Source organism: Antechinus flavipes, chromosome 5, assembly GCF_016432865.1.
Source record: "Antechinus flavipes isolate AdamAnt ecotype Samford, QLD, Australia chromosome 5, AdamAnt_v2, whole genome shotgun sequence".
NCBI classification, from domain to species: Eukaryota; Metazoa; Chordata; class Mammalia; order Dasyuromorphia; family Dasyuridae; genus Antechinus; species Antechinus flavipes.
The window spans coordinates 69,543,378-69,556,956 of record NC_067402.1 but is presented as its reverse complement, the minus strand read 5'-3'; the positions used below and the strand labels follow the sequence as shown (position 1 = coordinate 69,556,956).

The following is a 13,579-nucleotide window of genomic DNA, read 5'->3' as shown; positions in this document are numbered from 1 at the left end:
TCATTATTTCCTAGAGGAATCTGATGAAACCCATTGACCCCTTTTAAATGCGTCAAAAAATTCATAGGCTTCCAATGAAAACTGATTATATTGAAATATAGTTAAGAAAAGAATATATTTTTAAGAAAATATGTTCATTGACCCTTTATTAAGAATTTTTGTCATAAAGGAAGTTTCTCCCCTTCCCCAGCTTATAACAAATGGTAATTATTATAAAGCTGTTGTGTAGTCTTGGTTTGAAGACAGATATGTGAATTATTTCATAGATGTCACATTTCAGAAAATATGCCTTTTGTAAGCTTGCTATTTGTCCCATTGTATGACCACAGATTTTTCATCTCATTTATAATTAATCCAAATCAGGAAGTTTGAATCTTGTTGTATGGACAGAAGTAATTTACAATAAAAATAAATGATGATGATTTTAAAATTAAAAAGAACTATTGTAGAGTATTATTGCTCTTAATTAGCAATACATTGAATGATATGTTGAATGATTCAATTGAAATGGAATAAACTTTGTAAATCCCCCTTTCACTTGTAACAAGTGTGTATATGTGTGTGTGTGTGTGTATGTGTATGTGTGTAGGAATTTTCATCATAGTGATAATCTTTAAAATAAGCATATTAGAAAAGTAATATTGATAAAATGTTTTATGGTAAACTGTTAATGGAAACTTGCTTATAAAAAATAGTGTACTGGGAGAATTAACTAATGCCTGTGCCTTTTGATAAAGATTTTCAACTGAACATATATGCTATTTAAAATACATTTTAGGCTGTTTTAACATCTGTCCTAGTTTTCACTTGTTTTTTACAACAATAGTTAAACTGAATGACAACTGTAGAGTCAGTTAGGTTGAAAATAAAGGAAACTCCTATTTGCTTAATCACTTTGGATATAACTTTAACTATCCATAACTATTGGTTTGAGAAAGAGTGGATAAATTTTGACATATGGATTGCATCATTTTGTCTAAATTCTCTGTGAAGTTGAATGAATGTTTTGATTTAACAGTTTCTGAGCTCCTGTGTTATAATTCTCAATAATATTTGAATAATATTTTGGTCATTTCCTTCACATAATTTAATGATTTAGTTTTTTCACTATTCTATATCAATTATCCTTTCTAGATTAATTCTAAAACTCTACCTGAATATCTTCTATTTACTTGGAAACTCTAATAATGATTTTCCATGTCTCAGCCTAATAATTAGGAGAAGCAGTGTTATCAGTAGGCATAGCAGCAACCAATAGCAAGAATAGTAGTATTAGTAGTAGTAATGATGATAATAATGATAGTAATTGCATTTATATAGTTTTTTTTAAAGGTTTTGTAAAAAGTTTTTTTACATGTAACTTGGTCCTTTAAGCAACTCTGGGACAAAGATGCTATTATTACAAGTGAGAAAACTGAGGTAAGCAGGGTCACACATCTAGTTAAGTTTGTATATTAGGTAACATTTGAACTTGATTCCAGGGCAAATTTTGTAAGTATTGTTCCATCAAGTTGCTCCATTGAATTAGTATACTTTCCCAGAGTTTTTAACAAAATCCATGAGATTTTTTTTTTATTGTTGTTATTGTTGTTCAGTCTTATTTTCTAGGCTCTTCTCTTATTTAAAAACATCAACTTATTTCATGTGTGCATTTCTTTAGGGTATGAATTGTTTCAAGGGGATGGAGATAATTTTAAAAAAAATGTTTTTCTATCTATTAAAATTTTAATTTATTTAATAAAATGACCATTTCTATAACATTATTTGAAAACATAGTATAACATGTTAAAACATACAAACATTTAGGTTTATTATGTTATATATAACATTTTACTATGTTATACATAATGAAACATTTTACTGTGTTTTAAAGCATAGTAAAATAATTTGTTGTATTTATTAAAATTTCAATTTATTTAATAAAACCATCATTTCCATATGTTTTCTAAAAAAAAGATAAAACTGCAAATCTATTGTGTACTGTACTTACTATTTCTTTTAAATATACTATAAAGTTAATATAAGTTTTTTTGCTTCCTTTTACCCATTGCCATCTTAGAGATGGCTGTCACTGGACACAAGTGTGAGTGTGTATGTGTGTGTGCGCGCGCGCGCGCGTGTGTGTGTGTGTGTGTGTGTGTATTGGTCATCTAAATTTATATATTTCTTTGATTCTTCCAGAATGCAGAGCCAAGTCAGATGCAGATTCCCAAAGAAACGGTAAGATTTTCTTTTTTTACAGTATTTTTCTTTAAATACATTAAAGATAGTTTTCAGCGTCTGTTTTTTGTAAAAACTTTGTTACAAATTTTTCTCCCTCTCTCACTTACATCCTTCCTTCCTTAAGATAGCAAGCAATACTTGTCATGTTGTACAAGAAAAATCAGACCAAAAGGAAAAAACAACCAAAAAGATGCTATACTTTGATCCACATTTAGTCTCTATAATTGTCTCTGTTTCTCTCTCGATTGGCATCTTACATCCCAAGTGTTTTTGGAATTGCCTTGAATCACAGCATTGTTGTCCATCACAAGCAAGTCCATCACTGTTGATCATCACATAATCTTATGTACCATATTCTCCTCGTTTTACTCACTTCACTCATCATCAGTTCATTTAAGTCTTTTTAGGCTTTCCTGAGATCACCCTCCTCCTCATTTCTTATAGAACAATTTTAGTAATGGAATGTTTTCCATTAGCTTCATATACCATAACTTACTCAACCATTCCTCAGCTGATAGGCGTCCACTCAATTTCCAGTTCCTTGCCATAGTAAAAAAAAAGTGCTGCTACAAACATTTTGGCACATATAGGTCCTTTTTTCCTTTCTATTATCTCTTTGAGATACAGATTGAGTATAGAGATTGCTGTATCAAAAGGTATATGTGTTTCTAAAGCCCTTTGGGCACAGTTCCTTATTCGTTTCCAAATGGTTGTATCATTTCCTGATTATAATCTTTCAAAGACATATGGATCTAACTTCTTTATTAATTACCTTTGCTAATCACATTTTAACTTTCCTTTCTCATATCTTATTGTATTTCTTAGATTTATTATATAGTTTTTACATAGAAGACTGATTTAATTGTGGTTACTTTTCTCCTCAAATACAATATCTTCTAGACAATTGAGAAAGAAACATCTTGAAACATTTCTAAAATGACATACAAAATTAGGATATTGAGAATAGCTTTCTATTTGTTTCTGTAATAAAGAAGGATTAAGTATGGGAAACAGTTTCATTGACTTGAGACACCACCTCCTTTATCACGTTGGAAATGACCCCTATTAAAGTGGCAACCATTTCTTTCTGACTAGAATTAGTTCACTTTGCCAATAAGTCAGAGGAATTGTGGAATATTTTAAGTAAGAAGTTATGAAGACAGACAGATGACTCTGTTAAAAATAGCATCTCAAATAGCCAGTGGGTCTGATTTTATACCAGACCAACTATACCTGTTCAGTTGGGTATCTTCTTCTGATGGTCAAAAGTTGGGTGTCTTCTTATGATAGTCAAAAATCCAAGGAAGTAAATAAAATTCTGAATCTAGGCTAGTAAATGAATAACATTTGTCTTTTGTTTTGTTAAGCTTTTGAAGATTCTTGTAAACATCATCCATCCTTGTAAGATTCTTCTTTAGTTCCATAATACTTAGGAAATACTTATATTTAATAAAACACACTTTAAAAATTATTCAAAATTATGAGAATGCAAAAATCTTATATTTGAATTTATCCTGATTTGAATTGTTTATAATCTCTATTTGTTCAGGAAAGCATAATCAAAGTAATCAAAAAGTTATTTATGAAATTTTTGAATGTTTGATCAGATTCCATAAATAATGAGAAACATTCTTATTGTTAACTCAAGTAAACAGAAACTTAGTTTTTTGATCTTGATAAATGAGTACTGTGGACAAGTAGTATATATCTATCCTTATGTAGATAATTAAGAATTCATGTGGAGCATATTATAACTTTTTTTGTTTTTAATAAGAATGGCTTATAATGTACTTTTCAATGCCAAGTCACCATAACATTGATAGCATTACAGAAAATTACTTTAAGAAAGCAATTATTTTGTTATTGTAATGGTAACTTTTTAATAAAAATACAGTATTTATAGTTTAACACTTTGGGAGGTAACCACAAATTTAATCTGCATCTAACATATGAAAGATTTCCAGTTATACTAGGATAAAAACAAAAGCAAACCAAATTTTCTAAAAATATTTAGATTTTGTCTCTATTATTTAGCAGCTGTTATTTGACTTGTAAAAGAGCTTAATTATTGCCAGATGTGACATATTAGCTCAGCTAATAAGAATAATGAATCTCAGCATATATGTACAAATAAGATTCATTAGTGTTTATCTAACATATGGAGGAAATTAAAATATTTAACCTAGGAAAAAACATGGGGGGGGGCTTTTTAAAAATTTTGATTTAAAATTAAGATTAATTCATTTTATTTTGTGTCCCTTCTTCTTTTCATTTTCTTGGGAAAAAAGAGTTTTTCTTTCTTGTTATCATCACAATTAAAATGCTTGTTCCATATTTCTTATCCCCAAGATACTTAGGAATTAAATTATGGGCATATACTGCAGAATACTTGATGTGTGGTGAACACTGAAATATGCCATATCATATACAAGTAAATATTCTGTATTTTACTTCAGTGTTCCCTCCTACCCAATGCATTGTAATGATAGATGTTTGTATAAGCGATATTATTATAAATTAAGTAATTATGCAAAATTCTACCATTACAATATTGAGGAAGAAAAGAAAGCATTGTTGGTGTATATATACATCTGCTTCACTTAATTTTAATGTAAATCGGGAGCCGCCAGGTGGCGCATTGGACAGAGCATCAGCCCTGAAGTCAGGAGGACCTGATTACAAATCAGGTCTCAGACACTTAACACTTCCTAGTGTGTGACCTTGGGCCAGTCCCTTAACTACAATTGCCTCAGGGTGAAATTAATGTAAATTTCAGTCAATGAAAAAAATTCCTCTGTATTTGCATTTATTTTTAAAAAATCCACATAAACATTATATTTTCATGGGATATTCCTTGCTGAAGAAAAGAATTTAAGGCTGCATTTTAATCCATCATGTTAAAGTTTTTCTTTCTTTCTTTTTTTTTTAAACAATCAATAATCAGCATTTTTTAACCTATTTATTTATTTTAGTTTATATATTAGAGAGATGTGGTCTGCTGTTGAACAATGTTTATGGATTCCTGTCTGTTGCTTTTATATATTATCATCAAGGATATCCTTGATACACACACACACAGATCATTCTCTCTCTCTCTCTCTCTCTCTCTCTCTCTCTCTCTCTCTCTCTCTCTCTCTCTCTCTCTCTTTCTCTCTCTTTTTTGAGAGAGATCATTCTCATCAAGAGTTTATAAAAGTGAGAAAATAAACCTGTGGGTTGGCCAGCCAATCAACAAATACTTAAGAAGTGATTTCTACATACTAAAATCTCATTCATTTGATGCCTTTGTAGACATTAATATCTTCTACCATCTGTGATTTCTGCTCCCCTTCTCCTATTCTTTTCACATCTTTCCTTCTAAGAGAGTTTGTAAAATGATCCTTCCATACCATCAACATTTGTCACCTTCAGCTTTTAAAAACACTAACAAAGCCAGCATTCTGTTATGCTCCTGTCATTCTTTCCATATTTCACATTAGTTATTGAATTAAATGTACATGTTATCGTTCTCTCTATCTCCCTTTTTCTCTTTTCTGTCTCCTTTTTCTCTCTCTCCTTTCTCTTTTCATCTCTATCTCTGTCTTCCTTCTCCTTCTCTTCCCTTCCCTCCCTACTTCTCATCCCTTCAGTCCCCTGCTCTTTCTCTTCTTCTGCTCTCCCCTCATAAAATTTAATTTGTCCTCTCTCTGCACTTAATGGATTTTAGAGATGAGCAACATTGACTGTGGAACAGGAAGTAAGAAAAAGGAAGAGATGGAATATTGAGGGAGTGGGAGTTTGAGTAGTACAGCATGTAGAGTCATGCAATCAAAAATTAAGAACTGAAAGCAACTTTAGAGAACATCAAGTTCAAACTTGCTTATTTTACAGAAGATAAAAGGGAAGGTGTGAAAAGTTAAATGATTTAATCTGTGTCACACAACTATTGGATGCCCAAATTAAAACCGAAACAGGTCTTTTTTATACCAATTCTCAGGATCTATTATTTATTGCACTATCTAGCTGAGAAACTGGATAGAAGAAAATCAAGAAAATTATCAAGCCTTATTAGAATTAGGAATTGCCTTAGCATTTTTAATAGTTTCTATTTCCATGCTATTTATGGTCTCAAATATTCTTTTTTTCTCATAATAACTTTGTCAAATAAGTAGTAGAAGTGTTATCATCCCTGTTTTACAGATGAGAAAATTGAGACCAAGTGAGGTAGTTAATAAAGTTAATATGGAGATCACTTCAGGACTAAATGTATTCACATTGAGTGACATCTATAACTACTGAAGGATTTAAATGTGTACACTGGACTCATTTTATAGTACAGAGAGTTTAGAGTTATTATATATGACCCAAACCTTTTTTAAGAGGAATTCTCAATAACTTGATAATGGAAAATCTAGCCTTAAAACAGGAATTGATTTTGGGTATCTATGACAGGATCTGAATGAATCTAATATTAAAAAAATTATGTAAAGTGCAGCTTATCCTTTAAATTTTTTTTTTAATGATAATAAAGAGAAGCTATGCTGAGAAGAAAGCAAGTCTTATTTCTAGAACAAATAAAACTTAGGAACAGTTAATCTTGTCTTCTGAATCATAAATGGGCTTGTCAGAAAATTAATCCCAACTTTATTGAAAAATGCAATTTATCTAGCACACCTGCCAACTTTTCTCTACATTTTTCCCAGTGGAGGTGGATATAGAAACCTCAATATACTCATCAGTGCAGTTTTTTAAAGCATAATGCAATATATTCACTTAAATTACTGATTGTTTCTGTAGGTCTGCGTTAAAGTCATTTTCCGCATTAGAATGATAGAACTAAATATATCTGTAAGTAGTTTATACTATGTTAGGCCACTGCTCTTCTTTCCAACACCAACGTCTGCGGGGAGGGCATCTTTTCAAGAATGGAACGGGGGTATTTTCATTTATCTGGAAATTATGTTTTTTGTTCCTTCCAAACTTTCTTTGCTGTTACTTCCACTTAGTTGGGAAGACCTAGATACTTGGAACAAGTAGGAGAATTAGGGAATCACAGCATAACTGAGGAGAAGAGAATTGGGAGAGGGGTATATTGTTCTCCTCTTTTGTTAAAACATTCTTAATCCTAAGTTTTTTTTTTCTCTCCTTGAAGATAAAACCCTTGTTGATGAATTTCTTAGGTCTTATTTGAGGTTTTTCTTTCCAGTTTGAACAAAATGCAAAGAAACACATTTTCTCCAGGACTTTTATTAAATATTTGCTGCCTTTTTTTTTTTTTTTATACCAATGGAACCCTGAAAGCATCTTCTCAATTTGGGCAGCTCTTAGTCAATAGAAAGCTTTCCTTCTCTTTGCGTACCTTTGTCTTGGGAGGGTACATGAACCTAAATTCTTCCAGTTACAGCTCAATCCTGTTTATGTCTTCTGTTCTACTGTTCTCTCTTTCCTCCCACCCTGCACATTTTCAAGTGAAAAAATTCTTAGTTATGCCTTGTCAGCCAATGAAGTATGTGCAGTGGTTTCATGTACCATTACTATATCATTTAGCAGAGAGGGTAGATTTCAAAGATTATTCATGTTCCCATGTTGGAGTTTTAAAAGGTGTATTATCATTAAATATTTGTATTATACTTGTCATCTCTGCAATGTAAAAATACATTGTTATGATTTCAATGTATATAGGTATTACCTACACCCTAATGGAAGGGGCCAAGATTTACTTTATCATCCCTCCCGTTTTTATTACAAATTACATACTTGAGTAGCTTCATTTAGCTGTAGTAATTTAAAATGACCTTTACTTCAAGATATCAGTTATGTATAAGAGGGTTTTCTTTAAGTGTTTTAAAAATGAGTTGATTTTTATTTCTTAAACCTCATAGTCTATATATCTTCCTATGAATATTTATGTTTTATCCAGTTATTTGAAGGTAGTTTACTTTTTCAATACATTAACAGTGGCAGGATAATATAGAGAATGGAGAACTGTCCTTATAACCAGGAAGATCTCGCTTCAAGCCACATATCTGACTCACACTATGTAAACCTGAGCAAATCACTTCACTGTATTCTGTGCTCTTGACAATTTTGAATTTTCAATTATTTTTAATTCAGCAAACATTATTAAGTATCTGCTTTATGGCATCCAGTTTGCCAATTGCTGGAGCTTAAGAAAAAAATAATAATCTCTGCTCTGAAGGAAAACAACATACAAAGAAAGTTATACTAAAGGCATTCCCCTACATTCCCCCCATTAAAGTATTCATTCTCCATATTGTTATTAAATTGTTTTCAGTCATGTCCAGCTCTGTGATTCATTTGGAATTTTCTAGGCAAAAATACTGAAGGGATTTACTGTTTTCTTTTCCATCTCATCTTAAATGGGATTGAAATTAATGAGGAAACTGGGGCAAGCAGGATTAAGTGACTTTCACAGAGTCATATAGCTAGTATGTGTTTGAGATCAGATTTAAATTCAAGTCCTCCTGTCTGCCTGACTGGCACTCTTATCTGCTTTGTCACTTCTCTTCCCTTAGAGTTTCTTAAACTGATGAATTCATAGGCCTAATTTTTATGTCCTCATTGTGAACAAAACCCACCATTTATTTTGATTTGGAACATTCCTTTTAGACTCAGCCAAATCCAAGGAAGATTTTTTTAAACAACTGAACTATTCTTGTTTCCTTTTTTTTTTTTTTTTTTTTTTTTTTTGTTGTTGTTGTTGTTGTTGTTGTTGTTGTTGAAACTATTTTTTTGGATTAGTTAACCTCCTTAACAAAATCAGTTTCTGTATTTTATTCTTCATTTCTCAGCCAGAAATGAAATTAGTGCAGATTGGTTGAGAATTGTATTGTGCTTATAATTAGCTATTGTTCATGGGAAGTTGGGTTTAGAAAATACTGTTATTGGAACCTAAACCTGGACATTAATTTCAGGAAAAATTTATCTTAAGATCAAAATATATTAGAATGTTAGAACGTGAACAATTTCTTAGTTCATATAGAGGTCATTTTTTTTTTTTCCCTGCTTAAGACCATTTGAAACCATACTAGATGAACTTCTGTATTATTTTTAAAGACCTAACAAGAGAATAATTGAATTTTAGAATGAGAAAAGATCACAAAGATTATGAAATTCTCTAATTTTATTGCTGAGGAAAGTCTGCCTTAATGTAAATCAATTTGATGAAGGTCTCACAACTAGTCTATGGCAAAAATATGATTCAAGTTTTGTATTCATTCCACTGAAGCATGAAAAATATATTCTATGGTTTAACAGAATATTTTACAGCATTTAACTGGAGAGTCACAGATTTAGAGCTTTTAGGATCCATTGAGTCCAATCCCCTTATGTTATAAATAAGCAAGCTTGGACTCGGAGAAGTTCAGTGACTTACCTGAAGTCAACATATCTGAAGCAGAGTTTTGAACCTGGATCGTTGCTATCCAGGAAGTCTTACTATATATAACAGCCTAACATTCTATTATATAAGATAGAATATTACTTTTAAAAAAATTTTACTCACTGACTATGAGAATTAGCAAAGGTTCTTTTGTACAATCAACTTTTGTATATTTGAATTCCGTTTGTGGCCTTCTATTGTTGAGATTGCCTTCCCTTGTTATTCCTTGTCAATGAATTTCCTGAGTACTGTCATGCAAATATAGATATAGGACAGTATATTACTAATAATTTAAAATAATTTGAGTTGGTCTTCATTATATTCTTAAAGATGGGAAAAATTAAATCAATTAAATAATTCAGTAAACATGTTGAAATGGTCTTATGGAATTAATATCACATATTTACATACATTTTTTCCCTTGTATATTGACAGCACTATTATAAGTGAGTTCTGCAGACCAGCCATTATACCTTTGTGATAAATGAAGTTAATAAGATATGGAGAAATTTAATCATTTGAACAAAGACAAACTCAAATCTTTTGGTTCCAAATTCACTCTCCATTTTGTCTTTGTCTTTTGATGACCATGAGTAAACTAGGCTTTTTAACCATTCAAGAATAGAAAAATGCACTATTAGCAATTGAGCCTAAACTGTCTTGATTCTGTTATTTAAGAACACTGTGAGCTCATAATACAGGAATTGGGACAAATGAGTAATTATATTTATTTATCTTGATTCCTGCTGTTTTTGTTTTCCTCCTGTGGTTCAGAAAGCATAAACAGATGAAGAAATTATTTTTAAAAAACCATAGGAGTCCACAACTAAGAAATTAAAGGGTCTTCAATGCTTTCAGTACATTTGGTGTTTTTCTCGTAATCTGGTTCAGATTTGTTTCAATATTGAAACAAGTATTACTTATAAATATGAACATCTGGTTCCAGGAATCATCTGGCAGAGTGTATGCATGTTATTAATGTGGATCTTATCGTGAAACTTCTGTGGAAACACTGTGGATATTGCAATTAAGGAACTGTTTGTTAGCAGACTCTAAAAAGATAATAGGACTAAAAAGACATTTTTAAAAAATAATGTTGTGTTTTGTGTTGATGGGTTTTTTTTTCCCCTCTCTTTAATAGAAACCAGAAGATGAAGATCTTGTTCTTACACCTGATGGCACTAGGGAATTTCTGACATTTGAAGTTCCCCTTAATGACTCTGGATCTGCTGGACTTGGAGTCAGTGTTAAAGGTAACCGGTCAAAAGAGAACCATGCAGATTTGGGGATCTTTGTCAAGTCCATTATCAATGGAGGAGCAGCATCCAAGGTAAGACTAATATCTCCACCTACATTTCATCCATAATTAAGATGATTTTTAGTATGATTTAGAATTTTCGATTTATACATTTTAAAAATCAGTTATTTGTGGTTTATTCAGTATTTGCTTTAAAATGACATTTGAGAAATTCATTGCATTGTTGTATATATATATATATATATATATATATATATATATATATATGTATGTATGTATATGTGTGTGTGTGTGTGTGTGTGTGTGTGTGTGTGTGTATGCTTTTAGAGGGCATGGGAATTTACAAGTGTGTGTCCATGTGCGCATGCGTGTTTGTGTGTGTGCGTGCACTTGTGCCAAAATTGGGTTCCTTGGAAAGGTGACACAGGGAACCATGCTGTAGTAAAGTTACTACTATATGGTGTTTTTGTGCTAAGGAACCAAGAGTTTATCGAAGTTGGCTTATTTCACTGACATTTTCTAATTTTTTGCCTAATAAGCCCAAGAAATTTTGTCTATATTGAGCAAGTATTTGTTAATCAACTAGGCATACAAAGCAAAAAAAAGTTTCTATATCTGATTTGATCATTGTGGCTTCTCATAAAATGCTACATCTTCCATCTTCAAATGCTCTCCTCCTCTTCTGAGTTTCCTTGACTTAATTCAGGCCTTTGCTCAAATTTTGCTTCTTTCAGGTTACTTCTTCAGGAGGTCCCATTGACTGCTTCTTCCTTCCCTTTTAAGATTATTTTCTTTTTATTCTCTGTATATCTAGTCTACACCTGATTATTTATATACTTTTTATTTGATCACAATATTAACTTCTTGAAGTCAAAGAAATACTTTTATGTTTTTTGTTCAATGTTTGTCATAGTTATAACACAGTGAATATTTAATAAATGTTTGTTGATTTCTTGATTACTTATTGCTGCTATCAAGGATTATAGTATATCATAGGTATACATGTATGTATGTGTATATGTATGCACATGATAAATAATGAAAACATATATTAGGTGTCAAGGAAAAGGGAACTAAGTAGATTTATCACAGGGATTTGCTGGAAAAATAAAAAGGTTAAATAGCTTGCCCAGGATCAAATTCAGTTAGACTAGAATTTAGTTTCTGTTGATTCCAAACTTAGCAGAGCATCTTGGTTTCTCTTCTGCTGTTTTTATGTTGACTAGTTTTTGGAACTAAAAAACTATGCCATGTTCTGATGGAAATCTTTTTGCAAGCAAACTCTGATTAAAATTATTATTTTCTCCAAATTGTAAATGTGAAGAATCCTGGTGGATTAGCATTAATACTGGCGATTATTATGGTAGCTATATACGGCCACATAGCTAGATGATCTGCACCCTGAATGACAATGTAGATCTCTGGCAAACTGTGTTTCAGGAAGATGTGTCATTTCTACATAGAAAAATTTTCATTTGAAAAGATTGTGCTGTTCCAGATTAAAATATTAGTCAGACTCAAATATTTCCCTCTATAGGGGTCTCTGGTAGCAAGAAAATAATCATATTGTATTCTTTGAATTAGTATGCTATTTGGGAAAACAGATTATGCTAATGACTTGGTTTACAAATGTATAAATGATTCTAATAGACACAATCTTCAATGGCTGCTTAGATGTTATTATACCAGAGTTCAATTGAGCATAATCTATTAGGATTAAAAAAAAAAGTGTTTTTGTTTTTGTTTTTTACTGAGGGCAAACTTCTCTTTGTAACAGTATTTAACTGTTAGAAAAGCAAGTATTTCCTTATTTAGGGGTCTTACTATTATCTCTTTTTCTTCCCAGGATGGAAGGCTTCGAGTAAATGATCAACTGATAGCAGTAAATGGAGAATCCCTGTTGGGCAAGACAAACCAAGATGCCATGGAAACACTAAGAAGGTCCATGTCTACCGAGGGAAACAAGCGGGGAATGATTCAGCTTATTGTAGCAAGGAGAATAAGCAAATGCAATGAGGTAAAGAGAAAAAGCGGAGCATTTTATTGAATAATTTGACATCCAATATTTCAATTAAATTCCATTATGACTCTTAGTTGGGGGACTTAATTAAATTTTAAAATATACTTTGAGACCTGGTATATATAATGATTAATTTGAATGTAATTTTTATCATTTGTACTACAATGTTGATGTCTTTTTAAAAAAATTACCTCAATGTGCCTATTTAAAACTTGTTTATTTGTAGGTGAATTTCACCTCTCCTTTGTTTTCTTGATTTGTGTATGATTCTGTGCTTTCCTCCCCACCCTTAATATACACTAATAGTTAATCTCATTTTTAATGGAGAAAAGTGAAGAATTCTTGTCTATGTTTAGCTCTTTTACTTTTTTTTTTGCACACTACTGTCCTGTATGCAGGGAAAGAGAATTCTTTTTAGACACTTGACCTTTTCAATACTTTCTCCTGTAGTAGCGTCCACTTTTAATTGGGAGGTAGAAATATGCTTTTCCCTACCTACTCAGACAAATTAATTTCTAAGTTTTCCAGGAATTGAATTTTTCCTTTATTGGAATGTCTCCATTTGAATGACATTTGTATGGGTATGCACAATGGCTATGAAATTGCTCCCTAATCAAACTTCAGAAAGTGGAATTGTCCATATAGATATATGTGCAGGTAGGAAAAGTTTATTAGTAGTGATTCTTCCTCTGAAGAT

The 13,579-nt window shown here is 31.4% G+C and overlaps 1 protein-coding gene across 15 annotated transcripts in view; it reads left to right on the top strand.

Annotated features, from left to right (window-relative positions):
• Positions 1-13,579, top strand: part of PARD3 (par-3 family cell polarity regulator) — a 666,346-nt gene that overhangs the window by 393,338 nt on the left and 259,429 nt on the right. For all 15 annotated transcript variants that reach the window (XM_052000522.1, XM_052000517.1, XM_052000520.1 and 12 more), the window contains exons 12-14: positions 2,182-2,220; positions 10,746-10,934; positions 12,709-12,879. In XM_052000522.1, coding sequence (XP_051856482.1) covers positions 2,182-2,220; positions 10,746-10,934; positions 12,709-12,879 — 399 coding nt within the window. The remainder of the gene's footprint in view (positions 1-2,181; positions 2,221-10,745; positions 10,935-12,708; positions 12,880-13,579) is intronic.